General features: G+C 46.1%; 1 protein-coding gene and 1 long non-coding RNA gene across 7 annotated transcripts in view; one reads left to right on the top strand and one right to left on the bottom strand.

Moving 5' to 3' along the window:
- Window positions 1-21,714, top strand: part of TBC1D14 (TBC1 domain family member 14) — a 117,483-nt gene that overhangs the window by 55,249 nt on the left and 40,520 nt on the right. The window contains exon 1 of one of the 6 annotated variants that reach the window (XM_010370034.2): window positions 17,709-17,950. The exons of the other annotated variants lie outside the window; for them this stretch is intronic. Coding sequence (XP_010368336.1) covers window positions 17,948-17,950 — 3 coding nt within the window. The 5' untranslated portion in view covers window positions 17,709-17,947. Of the gene's footprint in view, window positions 1-17,708; window positions 17,951-21,714 lie in introns of those variants that run through there. 6 annotated transcript variants of the gene reach the window in all.
- On the bottom strand, window positions 16,556-17,681 carry LOC104667549. The gene is made up of 3 exons (XR_748691.2): window positions 17,490-17,681; window positions 17,094-17,313; window positions 16,556-16,985 (listed from the first exon to the last, which is right to left on the bottom strand). It is a non-coding gene; the product is annotated as an uncharacterized LOC104667549 (long non-coding RNA).

Genomic DNA, 21,714 nt, shown 5'->3' on the forward strand with positions numbered 1-21,714 from the left:
CTGAGGCAGGAGAATGGCGTGAACCCGGGAGGCGGAGCTTGCAGTGAGCTGAGATCCGGCCACAGCACTCCAACCTGGGTGACAGAGCAAGACTCCGTCTCAAAAAAAAAAAACAAAACTCGCAACAACCTGGTGAAGAAGATAGTATTATTAAACTCAGTTTACCAAAGAAGCGCTGAGACACAGAGGCTGAGTGACTTGACGTGCAGGGTCACATTGCTAGTAAGTAGCAGAGCTGGAAACCGGCCCCAGGCAGTGGGGTTCCAGGACCCCTTTTGCAGGCAGGGCCAGGCAGGTAGTGGGGACAGCACGAGATAAGGACGATGTGCAGCTGAGCTCAGGAGGCTGACTGCCCGGAGGAGGCTGACTGCCAGGAGGAGGCTGGCCATGGGGCCCGTGTGCTGTGCCCGGTAGCCTGCCTCCAACCCCAAGACTTTGCAGAGCCTCTGAGTGTTTTACTTAGGTAAGGAGTGATGGCATCACCCTGGGTAAGAATATGGCTCTCGGGCCAGCCCAGACAAGAGAAAGTGGGGTCTGGCCCAGTGCTGTGTTAAGTGCTAAATGGATGGGGAGTGACTTGCTGGTGACCTGTTAAGGTGTAGGGAGCGGTTTGTGGGGGGTGAGGCTGGGGCACAGTGTTGAGGCTCCTGGGCAACAAAGTGGGTTTCCACGTGCCACATTCTTCATGCGCCGGCAAGTTAAATTTGGTTTGAGTGTTATCTGCCATTCTCTGCTTGTTGATTATTACATTTTGAATTTGAATCACTTATTGTGTAGGCTTATTAAAATAGCATACAATTAAAGTATGATGAGTTTGTATGCAAAGCTCAGCTATAAATTTCTTAGGAAATTAAATAGCCAAGCTGTTATAAAGTTTTTAAATAAATCACTTAAAAAAAGCAACAGTTACATTAAATAGATCTTCCCATGGCACTTAATATCACTTACATCATGTTTGAACTTCTTTGTCTCTCTAAGACCCGGTTTTTTTTTTTTTTTTTTTTGAGATGGATTCTTGCTCTGTCGCCCAGGCTGGAGTGCAGTGGTGCGATCTCGGCTAACTGCAAGCTCCGCCTCCCGGGTTCACGCCATTCTCCTGCCTCAGCCTCCCGAGTAGCTGGGACTACAGGCGCCCGCCACTGCACCCGGCTAATTTTTTGTATTTTTAGTAGAGACGGGGTTTCACCATGTTACCCAGGATGGTCTTGATCTCCTGACCTTGTGATCCACCCGCCTCGGCCTCCCAAAGTGCTGGGATTACAGGCGTGAGCCACTGTGCCTGGCTTGACCCTGTTTTTTTTTTTTTTTTTAAGGAGAGCATGGATTATGTTCTTGACCTTAGAGGATTTTTTTTTCTGTGAACTGAAATGACTAGGCCAGCTCATTATGTGGTAACACAATACTGTCAAGAGGAGGACCATCTGCTTCCATCATCAATAATGAAGAATGTAACTTACCTGCGTGAGTCATTCAATCCTGCCCGGGACCTGCTTGCTTGTCTCTGGCCCTCTCATTGCTCATCTCCCAACCCATGGGACTTGGGGAAGCCTGGGAGGGGCTCAGGGTCAGGGACTCAGCACTGTGGGGAGGCCTCTGGGCTGCAAGCTGGGACTGGCTGCTGTCATAGGCATCGGCTCACACAGCCTGCACTGGAGAGAGGCAGGCGCTGGGGCCGTGACAGCCTAGACTTGTGATCCAGGATGGTGACAACTCCAGTTAGAACCGAAGCCTAGAGAAGGTGTTGAGGAAATTCCTTTTCCTTCTCTGGAATTTTTCTTATTACTTGAGAGAGCAGCATCACGTGGTGACATAAGAACATGGACTTGGGAGTTAGACTGCCTGAGTTTGTATCCCAGCTGTGCTATAGTTGGGTTGTATGACTTTGGGCAAGTTATTTAACCTTTCTGAGCCTCATTTTCCTCATCTCTACAGTATGGAGAACAGTAGCACCTGCCTCCAAGGTGGTGAGGATTAAATGGGTGAATACACACATGCACTCAGAATAGTAGTGAATGTAGAAAGTGCTGTGAAAGTGTTTGCTGTTACTGTTGTTTCTTTCTTATGACAAGTCAACCTTGAACAACAGGAAATGAAACGACGGAACACAGTGCGAGAGAATGAGCCTCAGCTCTTCAGTGCGTTCTTCATCTGCTTGGCCAACAAGTACTGAGCCATGTTGAGGCCAGGTCTTGTGCTGGGCACTGGGTGCCCAAGAGCAGTTGGGTTGACCTGCCTCAAGGAGCCTATGGCTGAGCTGGGGTCAGGTGTACACACCGGCCAGGAGCTTTGGACCCTCCTCAAGGAGCCTGTGGCTGAGCTGGGGTCAGGTGTGCACACTGACCAGGAGCTTTGGACCTGCCTCAAGGAGCCTATGGCTGAGCTGGGGTCAGGTGTGCACACTGGCCAGGAGCTTCGGACTTGCAGGCTTGGGTTTGGTTTCTGGCTTCACCACTTTTTGTCTCTATTGAGCCAATGACTACTTATCAGTTTCCTCATCTGCTAAACGGGCATTATGATATCTACTTGCTTAATTGTTCTAAACTAAGGGATAACGTGCATGTGGTATATTTTTGCCCAGGGTTGAACATAGTGAGTCCCCCAGCATTATTAGTCAAGGAATGGATGTCTTGACTTTTAATCAATAGGTCCAATTTGTGGTGTCGGTCCTATATGTGGTTTGCCCAGGACATTTGCCCAGTACATCGGATTTTATTCTACCTGGGCTGCATTCTCTTGGCTTAGGCCTTATATATTACTATTTTGGGGAAATACTGAAATGTTAACTTTTAGTTATCTTTTCAAATTTCATAAAAATTTTGAAAATTAGGCCAGGCGTGGTAGCTCAAGCCTGTAATCCCAGCACTTTGGGAGGCCAAGACGGGTGGATCACGAGGTCAGGAGATCGAGACCATCCTGGCTAACACGGTGAAACCCCATCTCTACTAAAAAATACAAAAAACTAGCCGGGCGAGGTGGCGGGCGCCTGTAGTCCCAGCTACTCGGGAGGCTGAGGCAGGAGAATGGCGTAAACCCGGAAGGCGGAGCTTGCAGTGAGCTGAGATCCGGCCACTGTACTACTCCAGCCTGGGCGACAGAGCGAGACTCCGTCTCAAAACAAAAAAAAAATTTTTGAAAATTAAGTCATATTTTTTGTTAACCTCAGTGGTAGTTTGAGAGAGATTTTCTTACGAGGGGAAACAAAAATGACCACGGGTAGGAGAATAACAATACAACAGTGGCTGTCAAGGTGCGGTCCGCAGAGTAGTCACATCAGCATCACCCGGGCATTTGCTAGAAATACACGTTCTCGGGCCTTAGTCCAGACACATCAAAATAAGTTCTGGGGCTGGGGCCCAACAAGTTTTAACAGAAGCTGCAGGTCATTCTAATGCATGCTAGAACTTAAGAACTATTGGTATGCAGAGAGAGAATGTCAGCTATTGGAAGGAAATAGCCATCTTTGCCACAGCTGGTTAAATAAAGAGCCCAAAGCACACCAGCCAGGCAAATTCCAGTAACTGCTGGTGAATCAGAGTTCTTGTGGATAAAGATGGGAGCAGGTATTTGGAGAGAGTTGCCTTCAGGCCTCTGGTCGCTAGCTTTGTATGGGCTGGGCTCTCGCCAGGTCAGCATGGATGGTGATACTGCCTCGGAAGTGCAGTCCTTTGCCTTGTGAATAAAGGAGAACCTGCTTTCTTGGATTCCATGGCTCTTTTGTTTGTTTCACATATTTGAGCCTCTGCGTAGATCCATCCTGAGATTACAATAAAGGGCAAGACTTCTGTGGCTCTTGTCTTTGTTGGAATTTACCATGGGTCAAAGAAAAGACAGATTTAAACGAGTAACTCTACACATAATTACGGTTGTGACGAATGTTGTGAAGAATTGCCATGATAAGCAGTTCTTATCGCTGAAGTCACCTGTTTCAAGTGACTGCCAGCTGCCAGCTGCCAGATGCAAGCGTCTGTTCTCAGCCCTCGTCTTCCTTGGCCCTCTGCAGCATTACCTCAGCTCCTTGAGTGACTTTCTTGCCTTGGCTTCCAGGCAGCCCATTTGCCCACCTGGTTTCCTTTGCTAGGTCCCTCATCTTGCCCATCCTCTAAATGTTAGCGTGCCTGGAAGGCCCTTCCCTGTCCACCGTCACCCTCTAGGGCAAGCTTGTCCAACCCGCCTTATTTTGTTGTCGCTCTGCTTTGTTGAGGCTTTTAGCAGCCTGAAGCCATGTTTTTGGTTTCTGTCTCTAGAAGCGGAAAAGAGGGATGAGGAAGGGGCTTTACTGGCCCAACCAGAAACAGAAACTAAGAACCCATGACTGTATTCTCTCCCTTGGACACCCCTGGGGCATCTCAACTGGATTCGAAGCTTCAGAGGTCAGGCTGTCACCCTGTTTCCAGTTGGGACGTACCTCCTGCCAAAAATTAGCCAGGTATGGTGGCATGTGCCTGTAGTCCCAGCTACTCACGAGGCTGAGATGGGAAGATCGCTTGAGCCCGGAAGGCAGATGTTGCAGTGAGCTGCCCAAAATTGACCATTTAAAAAGTAAAAGTGATGCTTTGTAATTTGAGCAGGTGTCAGAGGCTCAGGGCTGAAAACGTGGGGATGCTTTAGAACAGACTCGGTAACTCTTTCTGACATAACACCGTGTAAATAGGCTGTAGGAATTGACGTCATTGTTAGAAATGAGTTGAGCAGAAAGTTAACGTCCTGGTTGGACTCTGAGGGTGCTGCTGATTGTGGGAACGATAGCTGCAGGAAGGATAGGCTTGTAGGTTTCAGTGTCCTGGATGAAAGAGTCGTGTGAGCACCGATGAGGACATGGCTTGTTGTCTTTGTATAACCTGGAATGTCTTGGATGGCCTTCTGGAATTTCCTGTCAGCTCTTAGATTTTAAAGCAAGAATCCCAGAAGAGGGCAGATCCAGGATGGTGTTATTTTCTTTCCTGACCTCTGAGAAGTCTGGGGTACTCTGAAAGTCTCACAACATTGCACATTGCAGCAAGGATAGGTCTTGATGGTCAGTGGAAGTAATTGGCTGCAGGCCTACAGGCAAATTCTAAAATAACAAGAAAACCCTTCATGTTCATTATCCCTTATGCCTTTGCAAAATGGGTTTAAACAAGCTTACAGAAGTAAACAGGTCCTGGTGCCAGGTTGGACAGAATAAACACATTCCACCCTGTGTCACCCAATGAATGCAGATCTAAAACCTGAACAGAAAGCATAGAGCAGCTATTTGAGATTCTGGAAAGTACACAGTGGCAGGTGAGTTGGGGAAGACCACCAGAATTTGAAGTAGCACTGAATGAGTACTGAGTTTACCGATTTTGTTTCCCCTTCCAATATTCCTCAGCCTGAACTCAGGCAGCCCCAAACCCAGGAATAGGTCTTAATGTGGATAGAGAGCACCAGGAGAAGCTCTGTACTTCTGGCGTAGCAAATGGGTCTCTAACACTTAGAATTCTGAAACCCTATTTTTAAGTTTTATTTTATTTATTTTTATTTTGAGACAGAGTCTCACTCTGTCACCCAGGCTAGAGTGCAATGGCACAATCTTGGCTCACTGCAACGTCTGCCTCCTGGGTTCAAGTGATTCTGCTGCCTCAGCCTCCCGAGTAGCTGGGACTATAGGTGCTTGCAACCAGTCCCAGCTTATTTTTGTATTTTTAGTAGAGATGGGGTTTCACCATGTTGGTCAGGCTGGTCTCGAACTCCTGACCTCAGGTGATCCACCTGCCTTGGCCTCCCAGAGTGCTGGGATTACAGGCATGAGCCACTGCACTCGGCCCTAGTTTTATTTTTTTCTCTATTCTTTTGCATCCCAGCCTTCAGACATTCTTATGACAGCAGCAGCTGGTGGGAGCCTGAAACTCCCAGGAAAGGGAAGCTGATTAGAAGAGTTTTGTTTCCAAGGGATAGAGTGGAACCCCCTGATGCTTTATTCTCTCTCTCCCCCCATTACCTGGCCCAGATGTGGATGTAGTTGTGGGAAGCGTGTGGCTAGAGAACCAGAAAAAGGGAGACCCAGGAAACTAGAAAGTACTGGGGGGAATGCAGAGAGGAGGAGCTCAGGAAGGTGACCCTTTAAGGTGGTTGATGAACTCCCAGACTCATGTTGTGGGTACATAGGTCTGACTCTTAAGTAGCTTACGTAGACCTTGAGAACTGATCTTTGGGATAGACCACTATGCAGTTCCCTAACTGGCCACTGGATGGTGCACATGGCAGGATGGATCCAAAAAGCGCTTCAAAGGCTTCTGCAAACAGCTGACTTTGGAACCACAACTCACAGAAGGCTGGCTGGAACTTGTCTGCGGAATGCAACTGGGTAAATTGCTTCCTAAGATGAAAATGTCAACATTCTCCCAAGGATTGAGAGAAAATCCAGAGTTTCTTAACACAGTATTCAAAATGTCTAGAATGTAGTTCAGAATTAATTGGCTTAAGAAGAACTAGAATCATCTTAAAAAAAATTTCCTCTGAATCAGAATAGGTTCAAGGAGGATCATCTTTTTTTTTTTCTTGTTTGTCTTTTTTTTTTTTTTTGAGACGGAATCGCGCTCTGTCACTCAGGCTAGAGTGCAGTGGTGTGATCTCAGCTCACTGCAACCTCTGCCTCCCAGGTTCAAGCGATTCTCCTGCCTCAGCTTCCCAAGTAGCTAAGATTACAGGTGCCCATCACCATGCCTGGCTAATTTTTTTGTATTTTTAGTAGAGACAGGGTTTCACCATGTTGGCCAGGCTGGTTTGGAACTCCTAACCTCAAGAGATCTGCCTGTCTCGGCCTCCCAAAGTGCTAGGATTACAGGCATGAGCCACCGCACCCGGCCTGTTTTTTGTTTTTGAGATAGGGTCTTGCTTTGACACCCGGGCTGGAGTGCAGTGGCACATCTCAGCTCACTGCAACATCTGCCTTCCGGGCTCAAGTGATCTTCCCATCTCAGCCTCTTGAGTAGCTGGTACTCCAGGCATGTGCCACCATACCTGGCTAATTTTTTATGTTTTTTGTAGAGACCAGGTTTTGCCATGTTGCCCAGGCTGGTCTTGAACTCCTGGATTCAAGTGATTTCCCAAAGTGCTGGGATTACAGGTGTGAGCCACTGCGCCTGGCCAGGATCATCTTTTGATAATCAAGACACCACTGTCGAGATAACACAGATGTTGGAATTATTCAATAGACTTTAAAGCAATCATTATAAAAATGCTCCAACAAGTAAGGGTGAACACTTTTGAGATGGGAAAACAGAAAGTATCAGTAAAAGAAAAGAAACTATAAAAAGAATTAAGTCGAAATTTTGTAACTGAAAAATACACTAACTGAAATAAACTAACCAGACAGGCTCAATAGCAGAATGGAGATGATAGAGGAGTGAGTGAGTGAATTTTAAGATCAATGGAAATTATCCAATCCAGGCTGGGCGCAGTGGCTCACGCCTGTAATCTCAGAACTATGTGAGGCTGAGGCAGGTAGGTCACCTGAGCTCAGGAGTTTGAGACCAGTCTGACCAACATGGTGAAACCCCATCTCTACTAAAAATACAAAAGTTAGCCAGGTGTGGTGGCAGGTGACTGTAATCCCAGCTACTTGGGAGGCTGAGACAGGAGAATTGCTTGATCCCAGGAGCCGGAGGTTACAGTAAGCCAAGATCACACCACTGCACTCCATCCTGGGTGACAGAGTATTCTGTCTCAAAACAAAATAAAAAATAGAAATTATCCAATCTGAATAGTACAGAGAAAAAATGAGTTAAAAAAATGAACAGAGCCTTAGAAACATGTGGGGCAGTACTAAAAAGTGTAACACGGTCACTGGAGTGTCAGAAGGAGAGGAGAAACAGTACGATGCAGAAAATCATTGGAGTAAATGATGGCTGAATATCTCTCACATTTAGCAAAAGATAGAAACCTATAAATTCAGGAAATTCAGTGGCCACCAGACAAAATAAACCCTAAAAAGTAAGAAGTCCGTGCCCAGACACATCATAACCAAATTGCTGAAAATAAAGACAAAAAATCTTATAAGCAACCAGAGAAGAACAATGTCATACTTATTGGGAAATAACAATTTTGACTGAATTTCTCATCAGAAACCGTGGCGGCCAGAAAAAGTAAAACAGTACTGTTAGAGCACTGAAAAGAACTGTCAACCCAAATTCTGTATCCAGCAAAAATACCCTTCAGGAATGAAAGTGAAATAAAGATATTCTCAGGTGATGAAAAACTAGGAATTTGTTGCCAGCAGACTGGCTATAAAAAAAATTGCTAAAAGAAGTTGTTCAGATAGAAGAGTCATTATACGAGGAGGAGACTTGGAACATCAAGAAGGAAGGGGAACAGAAACAGTATCTGGATAAATACAGTAGACTGTTTTCTTTCTGTTTTAACTAAAAGCAAGTAGATGTTGCCTTTAAATATACATTAACAATAACAATCTTACATGCGCTATAACATGATTGGAGTAGAAAGAGCAATAAACAATTTGCCGTATAATTATAATGCAAAGTTAGTTAAAACACCATAAATATAAAGACATTCACAAAACCACAGTTGAATATACATAACTCTCATTTCCTGGGAAACACAATTTTAAATAAATAGTTGAGTTCCCCAGTGGACTATAAATCCTGGTGAGGAAATTAGGGCACATAGTAAGTTATGAAAAGAATCTAGAAAATGAAATGACATGTGCATGGGGTTCTTATTCCTATTGAGATTGATTTGGGGAACGTTTTCAAATCAATAGAGAGTATTTTCTTAATGCATTATTTAAAAATACGTTTGAAAGCAAAAATTATAACATCTGGGGTTTACAGTGTATGTAGATGTAATATGTAAGACAAGTGACATACAAAAGGGGACAGGGTGTGGTGATAAAGTTTCTGCATTCCACCTGAAGTAGTAAAATAGTGATTCTAAGTAGACTGTGAACAATTAATATGTATATTGTAATCCCTAGACCAACCACTAAACTATACAAAGAGATGGCAAAAAAACACAATAGAGAAATCAAACTGGAGTTCTAAAAAAAGTTCAGAAAACTTGAATCAAGACAGGAAAGAAGACATAGAGGAAGAAAAAAAGAGAAAACAAACGAGATGGTACACCTAAATTCAAACATATCAACAATTACATTAAATGTAAATGGTCTGAACACACCAGTTGTGTGTCTCAATACTCAGTTCTGACAGATTGTCAGAATGGGGTAAAAAAAAATGGGCTGGGTGTGGTGGCTTGCACCTGTAATCCCAGCACTTTGGGAGGCTGAGGCAGACAATTACTTGAAGCCAGGAGTTCCAGACCAGCCTGGTCACCATAGTGAGACCCTGTCTCTATTGAAAAAATTTAGCTGGGCATGGTGATGCACACTTGTAGCCCTAGCTGGTCAAGAGACTGAGGCAGGAGGATCACTTGAGCCCAGGAGTTTGAGGTTCCGGTGAACTGATTATACCGCTGCATGCTAGCCTGAGTGACAGAGTGAGACCCTATCTCAAAAAAACACAGAACCATAGACCCAACTATGTATATGTTGTCTGCAAGAAACTCACTTCAAATATAAAATATGTAGGTTAAAATGAAAAGATAGAAAAAGATATACCATGAAAACACAAATCAAAATTAAGATAGGTCTATTAATATCAAAATTAAGATACATCTATTAATATTATAAAAAGTAGACTTCAGAACATTATCAGAGATAAAGTGGGACATTACCTAATGAAGACATAATGATTCTAAATGTATTTGCACTTCATAACAGAGCTGCAAAATACATGAAGCAAAATCGATCAGATCTGAAACAAATGGGCACGTCCACATTTATAATGGGAGTGTCAACAGTCCTCACTAAACAGTAATTGATAGAACTGTAGACAGAATCAGCCAGGACATAGAAATGAACACCATCAACCAGCCTGATCTAATTCGCAATTTATACAACACAGCACCCTCCAGCAAGAGCAGAATACACAGTTTTTTCAAATGTACATGGAACATTCACCAAGACAGACCATATTCTGGGATATAAAAGAAGCTTAAAGCTTTCAAAAGGATTAAAATTATATAAAATATGTTCTGACCAGAGTGATATTAGACTAGAAAGCAGTGACAGAAAAATAATTGTCTCCTCAAACTTGCACATTAAACAAGTAGCATACTTCTAAATTAATCATGGGCCCATGAGGAAGTCATAAGGAAAATCAGAAAATATTTTGAAGCAAACGAAAACACAACATACCAAAATTTGTAGGTTGCAGAAAAGAAAAAAGGTCTCAGATCAGTAATCAAAGTTTCTACTTTAAGATAAAGTATAAACAGAGCAAATAAACCCAAAGCAAGCAAAAGGAAGCAAATAATAAATGTGAGAAGAGATATCCATACAATTAAAAACAGAAAAATGATAGTCAAACCGAAGGCTGGTGCTTTGAAATGATCAACAAAATTGATTAAACTCTAGCAAAACTGACACAAAGAGAATATAATTAGCAAAAGGAATGAAAAAAGGGGATACCATTACAGACTCCACAAAAATAAGACAATAGAATGTTATAAATAACTTGTCCTTTTTTTTTTTTTTAAAAGAGTCTTGCTCTGTTGCTCAGACTGGAGTGCAGCCGTGCCTCCTGGGTTCAGGTGATTCTCGTGCCTCAGCCACTGGAGTAGCTGGGATTCCAGGCATGTGCCACCACGCCCAGCTAATTTTTGTATTTTTAGTAGAGACAGGGTTTTGCCATGTTGGCCAGGCTGGTCTAGAATTACCTCAGCTTCCCAAAGTGCTGGAATTACAGGTGTGAGGTACTGCACCAGCCACATAAATTTGATAATTTAGATGAAATGGTCCATTTTCTTGAAAATTGCACCAAAATTCATCCAAAATGAAATAGATAACCTGAATCATTCTGGAGTTTATTAAAGAAGGACCAGATGGTTTCACTGATGAATCTTACTGAACATTTAAAGAAAACACCAATTTGAGAAGAAGAGGGAGTACTTCCTGACTCATTTTAAAGGCCAGTACTACCCTGATATCAAAACCAGATGAATACAGTACCAAAAAAACTACAGGCAAATATCCCTTATGAAGACACACCAAAAAATTCTCAACACATTATTAACAAATTGAATCCCATAATGCATTAAAAAGTTATAACCATGACAAAGTGACATTTAGCCCAGGAACACAGCTGGGTCAGCGTTTGAAAATTGATCAGTGTAAGCTACCATACTACCAATTTAAAGAAAACCACATGGGCCGGGCGCGGTGGCTCATGCCTGTAATCCCAGCACTTTGGGAGGCTGAGACGGGCGGATCACGAGGTCAGGAGATCGAGACCATCCTGGTTAACACGGTGAAACCCAGTCTCTACTAAAAATACAAAAAATTAGCTGGGCGTGGTGGCGGGCGCCTGTAGTCCCAGCTACTTGGGAGGCTGAGGCAGAAGAATGGTGTGAACCCGGGAGGCGGAGCTTGCAGTGAGCCGAGATCACGCCACCGCACTCCAGCCTGGGCGTCTGAGCAAGATTTCGTCTCAAAAAAAAAAAAGAAAAAGAAAACCACAATATCCTATCAGTTGGTGCAGAAAAAGCATTTGATAGAATTCAGTGTCCATTCCTCATAAAAACTCTCAGCAAAGAAGAAATGGAAGAGAACTTCCCCCACTTGAGAAAGAGCATCTACAGGAAACAGCTACAGCTAACATGCTTAATGGAGAAAGACTGAAGGCCTTCCCTTCACACTGAAAACAAGACAAGGATGTCCATTCTTACTATTCCTGTTCAACATTGTATCGGAAGTTCTAGCTGGTACCTTGCTCATGGGAATGCACAATGGTACAGCCATTCTGGAAAACCAGTTGGGAGGTTTCTTAGAGGTGAAACATATACTTACAATTAGCCCAGCAATCCCACTCTTAGGTATTTGCCATTGAGAAATGAAAACTTACGTTTGCACAAAAATCTGTACATGTTTATAGCAGCTCTTGTCATAATCTTCAAGAAATGGAAACAACCCAAATGCCTTTCAATGAATGGATGAATGGTGGTACGTCCCATACAATGAAATATGACTCAGTAATAAACACACCTAACACCTTGGGTGAACCTTGGGCATTATCTGAAGGTAGAAAGTCAGTCTTGAAAGCTTGCGTGCTGTGATTTCATTTGTATCACATACTTGAAAAGACAAAGTTGTTGGAGAACAGATTCACAGTGCCAGGGGTGGGGTAGGGTGTGACTGCCGAGGGCTGGCACAAAGGAGGTTTTGGGAGTGATAGAACTGTTTTATTTCTTGATTGTCATAATAGTGGCTAAAGGCAACATTTTGGAAGTCATAGGACTACATACACCAAAAAGCTAACTGTATGTTTATTCAAAAAGTAAACTAACATGAGTTAATGAATCATTTAGGGTTCTTTTGACCCAGCATTTTCATTTCTGGTAATTTCTCCTACAGATGAATTCGCATATGGCTGAAATGACAGTTGTATAAGGGTATTGATTGCAGCACAAGTGATTGGAAGCTATCTAAATGTTTGGCAGGGAATTGGTGAAATCCTACATGAAATACTGCACCGGCCTCACAAAGAAGATGGGTCACCATTTGTATAGTGTGCTCTATGTGGATAAAGATACATGCACATCCTTGTAAATGCAGAGACCGTATTTGGAAGGATACTTAAAAAATAGCTAATAGTGGAATTTCTTTGGCGAGGAGACAAACTGGGTATGTGGGAGATAGGAGGGAGACTTGATTCCCACTGGATACACTTTTGTACCTTTTGTATTTCGTTTTATGTATGTCTACTGAAAATAATTTTTTTTTTTTTTTTTTTTGAGATGGAGTCTTGTTCTGTTGCCCAGACTGGAGTGCAGTGGCACGATCTCGGCTCACTGCAACCTCCGCCTCCTGGGTTCAAGCGATTTCTGGCTAATTTTTGTATTTTTAGTGGAGACGGGGTTTCATCATGTTGGCCAGGCTGGTCTTGAACTCCTGACCTCAAGTGATCCGCCCACCTCAGCTTCCCAGAGTGCTGGGATTACAGGCATGAGCCACCGTGCCCGGCCTTTAAAATAATTTAAGTGTGTAGAATGACAGAAAAATTGTTGAGGAAATGATGAAACCAGAGGTCAGTGGATGCCCCAAGACACAACTCACAGAATCTCATGTAACTCCTAGAGGAGTGCTACAAATTTTACACTGAGCTTTCCAGTGGCCAGAGCAGAGAGGGAAACATTATACAGCTGGTGACCCAGAGTTGAAAGCTGAACCTACTCTGGAAGTTTGGGTTTGTCAAGGTGGTAGATATCATGTTTGTATGGTACTGGGATCTTCTGGTGGAGAACAGGTCTATCAGGAGATTATCCCATAAAATGTCTAATCCTCATTCATCCCTATTAATGTTGGGGTTTAGAGAAATAGCAGGTTCTTCCACATGATGCCAAAAGCGAGAAAGAAGGAAGCGATCTTAAGTTTCTACAGGGGAAATGGCAGCATGGTTGTTTAATTTGCACTTTACTTTTTAGTCTTCTGTTATCCTGGTAACAGTTTATTTATTCTGAGAAGTATAAATTCTTTATCCCCAGTGCCTTTTAACAATAAAGACTGAAATTCCTATGTAATGCTTAGTGCTTCCTAAGGTTTGCTTATTTTTCCTAATGTGGAAGTGGTAAGTTTCCCTGTTAGTTGGAGAGGGTAGTGTTCAGAGCATCCTTTCTTTGGTGCAAACACTCTTGTTTCAGATCTTGTGTTTAGTCGTACGGGTGCGTCTCCCCAGAAAGAATAGGAATTCGGGAACAGGAAACACATTTGTTCTTTCACAGCTCTTCACTGGAGCCTTTCACAGTACTGGGGTGAGAGGGGTCTCGGGCCTATGAACGTGGGGTTGAGGCGGGCGGATCACGAGGGCGGGAGATCGAGACCATCCTGGCGAACACGGTGAAACCTCGTCTCTACTTAAAAATACAAAAAAAAAAAAAAAAAAAAATAGCCGGGCGTGGTGGCGGGCGCCTGTAATCCCAGCTACTCAGGAGGCTGAGGCAGGAGAATGGTGTGAACCTGGGAAGTGGAACTTGCAGTGAGCTGAGATCAGGCCACTGCACTCCAGCCTGGGTGACAGAGCAAGACTCCGTCTCAAAAAAAAAAAAAAGAGGTCGGAGTGTGCACCTTGGTTCTGTCATTTACACTCAGTCGTGTGGACTTAAGCCCGCGGCTTTGCCTCTCTGAGCCTCAGTATCCTCTGCAGAGGCAGTGCTCACATTGCCTGTGCTCGTGAGGGTGAAGTACGATGGACTGTGGGATCATGGAGCAGTGGCTGGCATCCTGGCATCCCGCAGGAGCTCTGGAAGCATGGGGTTGTGGAGCAGTGGCTGGCATCCTGGCATCCCGCAGGAGCTCTGGAAGCATGGGGTTGTGGAGCAGTGGCTGGCATCCTGGCATCCCGCAGGAGCTCTGGAAGCATGGGGTTGTGGAGCAGTGGCTGGCATCCTGGCATCCCGCAGGAGCTCTGGAAGCATGGGGTTGTGGAGCAGTGGCTGGCATCCCATGGGAGCTCCAGAAGCGTGAGGTCATGGAGTAGCGGCTGGCATCCCACGGGAGCTCCGGAAACGTGGGGTCGTGGAGCAGTGGCTGGCATCGTACATCCCATGGGAGCTCGGGCACAGTCAGGACCCCTTATTGTGGTCTCCTGCCATGGCTAGACCTTCAGTCTTGTGTGCATAGAAAAAAGCCAGCCACTGGCCGGGCGCGGTGGCTCAAGCCTGTAATCCCAGCACTTTGGGAGGCCGAGACGGGCGGATCACGAGGTCAGGAGATCGAGACCATCCTGGCTAATACAGTGAAACCCCGTCTCTACTAAAAAATACAAAAAACTAGCCGGGCGACGAGGCGGGCGCCTGTAGTCCCAGCTACTCGGGAGGCTGAGACAGGAGAATGGCGTGAACCCGGGAGGCGGAGCTTGCAGTGAGCTGAGAGCCGGCCACTGCACTCCAGCCTGGGCGGCAGAGCAAGACTCCGTCTCAAAAAAAAAAAGAAAGAAAAAAGCCAGCCACAGACCCAAAAACAACCTTGCTGCAGTAATAATTCAGTGTGGTTGGAAATTGCAGTTGGTGAAATCGATTTTTGATGCCATCTGAATTAGCTTAGAAATTATTTTTGAAAACTTTAAATACAATTTATGAAAAAACACTTGTCAAATATTCAAATGATAGATGCAAGATGGGAAAATCCTTTTCCCTGAGACTTCACAGCCCCTGTCACAGGAGTCTCTGATGGTTTCATGTCCACCCTCCCAGGACTTTCTTTGAGACAAATTATGTATGTGTAAATTTCATCCACACAAATACATTTACATGATGTAATTGCAGACTGAGTTCTTTGAGCACCTTCTCTCTGATATGTACGGGGTGCTTAGGAAGCTTGTTAAACACATAACTTGAAGCTGAGGCAGCCTGTGATTGTAAGGAGGGTACTGTCTGCGTTGTAAGTCTGGTTTCTGGCTGACCGTGGACTCAGCAGTGGTGTCTGCAGGCAGGCGGGTGGCCCGTTGTGTACTATTGTGAACACTGAAGAGATGGTGCAGCTTAACTGATGCCGCTTCCCAGAAAGACCAAGAGAGACGCCCCTGGGAGCTTTCGAATGTTTTTGCCCTCGCCTGGGCAATTGAATGTGTTACTGTGCCCCACTTAGATGGAGCAGCCGTTGACATTTTGCCATATTTACTTTATTGTGCCTCTTGTTTTTAAAAAATTGAACCATTTGCAGTATTAGGATATCTTACTGCTAAATACTTCAGCACACAGCTCTTAAGAGTAAAAACATTCTCCTACATAGCCATGACTGTTACCACACCCAGGAGAATGATGGGGAATTCCATAGTAGCATCTGATACCCCAGAGCATGTTCTCATTTCCTCAGTTGTATCAAGCTGTTTTTGAACCAGGATTCAGTCAGGTTTGTGTATTGCCTTAGTTATATGTCCCTTTATTCTCTTCATATAAAACTCCTTTTTCTCATGACTTTTACCTTTTTAAAAATTAAAATGATCACAGGTCAAAGATTTATGTAACGCCTTGAGGAGACCAGTAAGATGGTAAAACTTATACCAAGAGCATTTGAGGAATTAGGGGTGTGTGTGTGTTTGTTTATACACACATATATGCATAAAACCCAAAAAGAACTAGAGTAAGATGGCTAGGTTAGATTTCAACGAACAAACAAACTGCTGACAATAAAACATAATCTTTGAGGTTATCTTTTCTTTTGGACATTATCTACAAGTTAATATGTAACTTCACAGTATCTGGGCTTGAATGGAGTAATAAATAGCACAGGGTCAGTGTCCTAGAGAATTAAATAATCTTTAGGCCGCCATGCTAAAAAGGGCCCAGGAATTCATTGAAAGGATAACCCTTACTCCTGCTTTTGCCTTATTTTCAAATTCTGGTAATTGTCTTAAGGCATTCCCTAATCTTTCCAGCCAGGATCAGCCTCTTTCCCTTTTATCGTCCTATTCCTTTTTAAAAATGGCTCGAGGCATAAATAATATACCATGAGATCCACTCATTGTAAGTGTTCCACGATTTTAATAAATGTATACAGTTATGCAACTATCATTGCAATCTAGTTTTAAAATATGTTCAGCATCCAAAGTTTTATTTTTCATCACCCAAAAAAGTTCCTTCGTGCCTCTTTGCAGTTGATCCCACTCTCACCCCCAGGCAAACATGAATTTGCTTTCTCTATATAGAGATTTACCTTCTTAAGAAATGTCACATAAATGGAATCATGGGATTTTCTTGTCTGGCATCTTTCATCTGGCCCAGCGTTTTTGAGGTTCATCCACGTAGGCCCATGTCTCAGCAGTTTCTTTCTTTTCATGGCCGTTTCCCTGCTGCTCATGCCCCCGCGGTTGGTGGACATTCTGGTTGCTGTGAACAATGCTGTTGTGAATGTTTGCACGCAAATCTCTCTGGTCGTATTTCTCTTGGGTGGGTTCCTGGGGAGTATGGTAGGTGGATGTTGAATTATAGAAGCTGCACCATTTTACACTCCTACCAAGGATTTAGGAGAATTCCAGCTTCTCTACGTCTTTGCTATCACTTACCATTGCCCTTTTGATTTTATCCTGGCGGATGTCACAGGCTTCCTCTGATGGAGACGTGTCTGCCGGCGATTTGGTAGTTCTGAATCCCAGGAGATCTGCTGGGGGAGCCTTGGGCGAGGCCCTGTCACGGGAGAGCCTCGTGTTGCCGCAGACCGGGCTTGTTCAGCCCTGGGACGTGGGGCCCGCGGCTGATCAGAAGTAACTTTAACCGACGTAGTCCCTACGGTGTACGGTCAAAGTTTAAAGACTGTTTTTAAAAACCGGAGGTTTCACCGACAGCGTACCGCGCCATCTGAAGGGCGCTGTCCCGCCAGCTTCCGTCCCCCTCCGGCAGCCCCGGGGCGCCCGGTCGGCTTCTCTAAGTGTTTTGTGTGCTCCCTGACGTTTTAAACTCACCTGTTACTACTTTGTGAAAAACCGTAGGAGCCACTGTAGCCTGTAAAAACTGCTCACAGTCACCCCGCCACCCAGAGCTCACCAGTGCGAATATTTTTATGTAATTTCTTTTGGCAACACGTTTCTCAGCTCTCGGGTGATCTTTAAGGCAGAAGCTCGCTCTCCACCTGTCGGCGCGCGTGTTTCCCGGTGCTCACGGCAAGTGGGGCCATACCCTGGCGACGCCCCAGCCCCGCCCCCGTGGGAGGTTCCAGCCAGGCCTGACGCGCCGAGCCGGCAGCACGGATTGCCTCGCTGCGTCTGCGCGCGATTGAGCAGACTGCCGCCCCGCCCCGCCCCGCCAGTCTGAGGAGCCGCCGCGTCCGCCGGCCCGCCAGCGGTCCGGGAGGGAGGGAGGCCGGCCCTCCGCTCGCTGGGCATGGAGCCTCCGGCCGCGCGCCTCTAAGGCCCCGGCGTTCATGGTGAGTCGGGGTGCGGGCCGGTGCCTCTGCCTGCGCCCAGGCCTGCCCGGTCCCGGGGGCCTGTCCTGTCCGGGGCCTGCCAGCCCTGCGGCCCCGCGCAGGTGGAGTGTGCGAGTGTGCATGTGTGCGGTTGTGCGGGTGTGCGAGCATCACGTGCATCTGTCCTCAGCAGCCCGAAGCTTGCTGTGCACGCTGCTGATGCGCTCTCCTCCCTGGCACTCTTTGTGTTTGTGCTTCCACATATTTCCTTCTTGGGTTCACGTTTACTGGGACGACGAGAGACAGCGCGAGTGAGCACGTCCTTTGAGTCCTCCTTACCCTGTTTTCAGAGCCGGGCCAGGCCCTGCAGCCCCCTTAGAGGCCAAAAGGGCCTCGCCTGCCATCGGATGAGCCTTTGTGTGGAGATGAGACTGCGCCCCCAGCTCTGGAGCCCAATGAGGTGGTCAGGTTGCAACAGCAACCAGGCGTGTTAAAACCTAGTTCCTTTGAATATGTTTCATTCACCAGTCCGCATATTAACTTTTGTGTTCTCGATGCTCTGGGAGGAGTATGACTATTAGAAAAGGACTCCTGAGAGTGCTTCCCAGAATGCCAACGTTCCCAGTAACATAGAGGACGCCTTCCAGGAGGGGACTGCAGCTGGTTACAGAATCCAGGCCAGAGGAACCACTCAGGTGTTCTCAGCGGTTTTACTTACCGTGAGGTCAGGCTTCAGGGGTTACCCGGGGCTACCTTTTGGAAGGTGGGACCTTTGTAAGACCTGTGCAGGCCATTATTCCCCCTCAAAATGGCAAAATGGAACCCCTCCCAGATTCTAAATTGGGCTCCCCCCTCCCAGACAGTTGCTTTTACAAATGGCCAAGTGTGAGACCAGTCGTGTTGTGGACACTTTCAGTCTCGTGCCCTTTTCCACAAGCAGCCCTCTTAGAGTGGAATGTTTTAAAGAGTAATTTCATAGTATATAGTGACACTCATACTCCTGTCATTTCTGGGCACCTGCTTTGGCTCTGCACCTTATGCTCATTCTCATTTAATCATCAGTTGTAACACATGAGGAAACAGGCTTGGGGATGGAGGAGGAGCTCAAGGTCACGCTGCTGGTGGTGCTGGCTCAGACCAGGCCTGCTGCTGTCCCCAGTGCTTCCCCAGGTCCTCAGCCTCTGCAGATGTGGCAGCCGCGCTGCCACAGCATTAGTTCAAGTCTTTTGATAGGTACCACTCGGATGGCCAGCTTGCCTTGGCAGCTTTATTCCAGGTTCGCTGCCAAATCCTCAGGTTATTTTCACGGGTTAATCTTGATACTGCAGACAGTGGAGTAGAAGATTTAAGCACGGGATTTGACTGATGACCCTTTCTTCTTCTAGCTAAAATAGATTTCCAGGGAGCCAGAGGCCACCTTCCTGGAAGTCAGGGAGCTTCTACTAGCAGGTTATTGACATCATTGGCTATATTTTGTAACGTTCCTCCAGTTCATAAGTAGCATTGATGACCCTTCTTGTCTTTCTACCAGGAATACTTTCTTTTTTCTTCTTCTTCTTTTTTTTTTTTTTTTTTTTTGAGACAGGGTCTTGCCCTGTTGCCCTGGTGCGGTCATGGCTTACTGCAACCTTGAACTCCTGGGTTCGAGTGATCCTTGTCTCAGCCTCTTGAGTAGTTGGGACCACAGGCACAGCACCTCTGTGCCAGGCTCAGGAATACTTTGTCATTGTTTGAGAATCATGATCCTTTCTTTTCCCTCTTAAGACAAATGTGCTTTGAAGCAGGCTTTCCTCTTCCTCTTTTTAAACTAACGTTAAACCTAATTCAGGAGTCTCGTGCCCTTCTTGTCTTTAGCACTGGGCAGATCACACGTGGAATGTAGACCCTGCCCCAGGATGCATCTGAGGGGCTCCCCATACCTCACAGTCTCTCATCTGGCTCTCCCCTCTCTCCTGGGGCTTGTCCCAACACCTCTGGGTAGCGTGTTTCTGGAGCAAAACAACTTTGACTCTGCACCATTCCCGGTTGAAATCCTGGTGCTAACATGAAGAAGCCTGCTTGTGGGCGTCTCCTGGCCACTGCTTCTGACATCAGAGTGCCTGTTCCTCTCGGCCTCTAGCCCACATCTTACTTGTCTGTCCACTCTCGTGGCCCCGTTGTGGAAGCTTCCCATGTCCCCCTGGCCTCAGGCGTCCTGCCCTTCCTCCCACAGTGTGTGGCTCGCCCCTCCTGGCATGCCTCACGGTCTCACCTGTGTAGGAGCCTTTGCCTGCATCGTATTGCCCCTGTGGAGTGAGCCCTGCTGGGTTGGAGGTTGAGGGCCTCCTAAAGTGCCAGGCCCGCTTGGTCCCTTCACAGATTAGCTTCCTCTTTTCCACATAGCCCCTTCCCTCTTGCCCTGCTTGCTGAGTCTCTTGCACATGGCCTCTGCATGAGACTGGGGCTCTGCTCAGGCACCCTGCCTCCGTGCTTTTTTTCTTCAACCTTAGCTGGGTCATCAGACCGCACCCCACAAGTTGGCTGCTAGTGAGGCGCGCCTGCCATGTTGGTGTGGTCTCGTCTTTCCCAGCTGGTTCCTTATAAGCTACCCAGAGCAGGGACTTGGAGCGACTGTGCTTCTAAACTGGCAGCCTGCAAACTTTTTTGAAATTGTCCCCAGTTAGACACTTTAAATTGACTCATTGTACTGACATAACTAGGTGTAAAGCTGAAGCAAACTGTCTTTAGGTACTGTGTTTTATTGTTTTATTTTTAAAAAAAAATGCTGTTATGACCAATCAAACTGATCTGCTGCTAGAACTTTGAAGAACCTTGTTCTAAATTACTTCTGGGGGCTGGGTGCGGTGGCTCACACCTGTAATCCCAGCACTTTGGGAGGCTGAGGCGGGTGGATCACTTGAGATCAGGAGTACAAGACCAGCCTGGCCAACATGGCGACACCCCGTCTCTACTAAAAATACAAAAATTAGCTGGCCCTGGTGGTGCATGCCTCGGGGTGGTGCTACTCGGGGGGCTGAGGGAGGACAATCACTTGAACCCGGGAGGCAGAGGTTGCAGTAAGCCAAGATTACGCCACTGCACTTCAGCCTGGGTGACAGAATGAGACTCCTCGAAAATAAATAAATAAATAAATTCCCTCTAGGGTTGTCCAGGGTGGCAGCTGTCATTTAATTGGGCAGTTTATTTTACCTGTTAGGCTGCAGGGCTTCTGACGAGCACAGCAAGACGGGCATTATTACTTGGTTTAAACCAAGAGACTTCAAAACTTGGTCCCACGCGGAGACGGAGCTTGGGAATGATAAGTTGGACCGAGGTGGACCACAGCAGTACTTGCCTGGCACCCAGAAAGGGCTTGGCACTTGAGGGAGTGAGTGGCCAGCCATTTTACATGTGTTCTCTCATTTGACCACCAGAGTGGTCTGTACAGTTGCTACTGTTTTATAGCCGAGAACAGGCTGAGAGACAAGATGACTCACCCAAGCCAGTACTTAGAACTCTGGTTTTATTTCCAGAGCCTTAGCCCTTGCCAGCCCGACCCTAGGGCTGATAATCCACAACTGAGGGTTCCTTCTCCAGGTGCTGTTTCTTCCCCTCCGGGATCCTGGGAGTGAACAGTCCTCTTTCTTGTTTCTAAAGTTGGTTTGTCTGGTCTGGACAGTGAGCTTACTGTTGTCACTTCCAGGTTGCCCTGGGAGAACCGGGTCTAGAGCAGGACCTGTCACCATTTCCAATGCCGTTTCTCTTCTAAAAGGCTGCCTGATGTTTTGGAAAGGGCTTTGCCTGGG

Source organism: Rhinopithecus roxellana, chromosome 2, assembly GCF_007565055.1.
Source record: "Rhinopithecus roxellana isolate Shanxi Qingling chromosome 2, ASM756505v1, whole genome shotgun sequence".
Classification (NCBI taxonomy): domain Eukaryota; kingdom Metazoa; phylum Chordata; class Mammalia; order Primates; family Cercopithecidae; genus Rhinopithecus; species Rhinopithecus roxellana.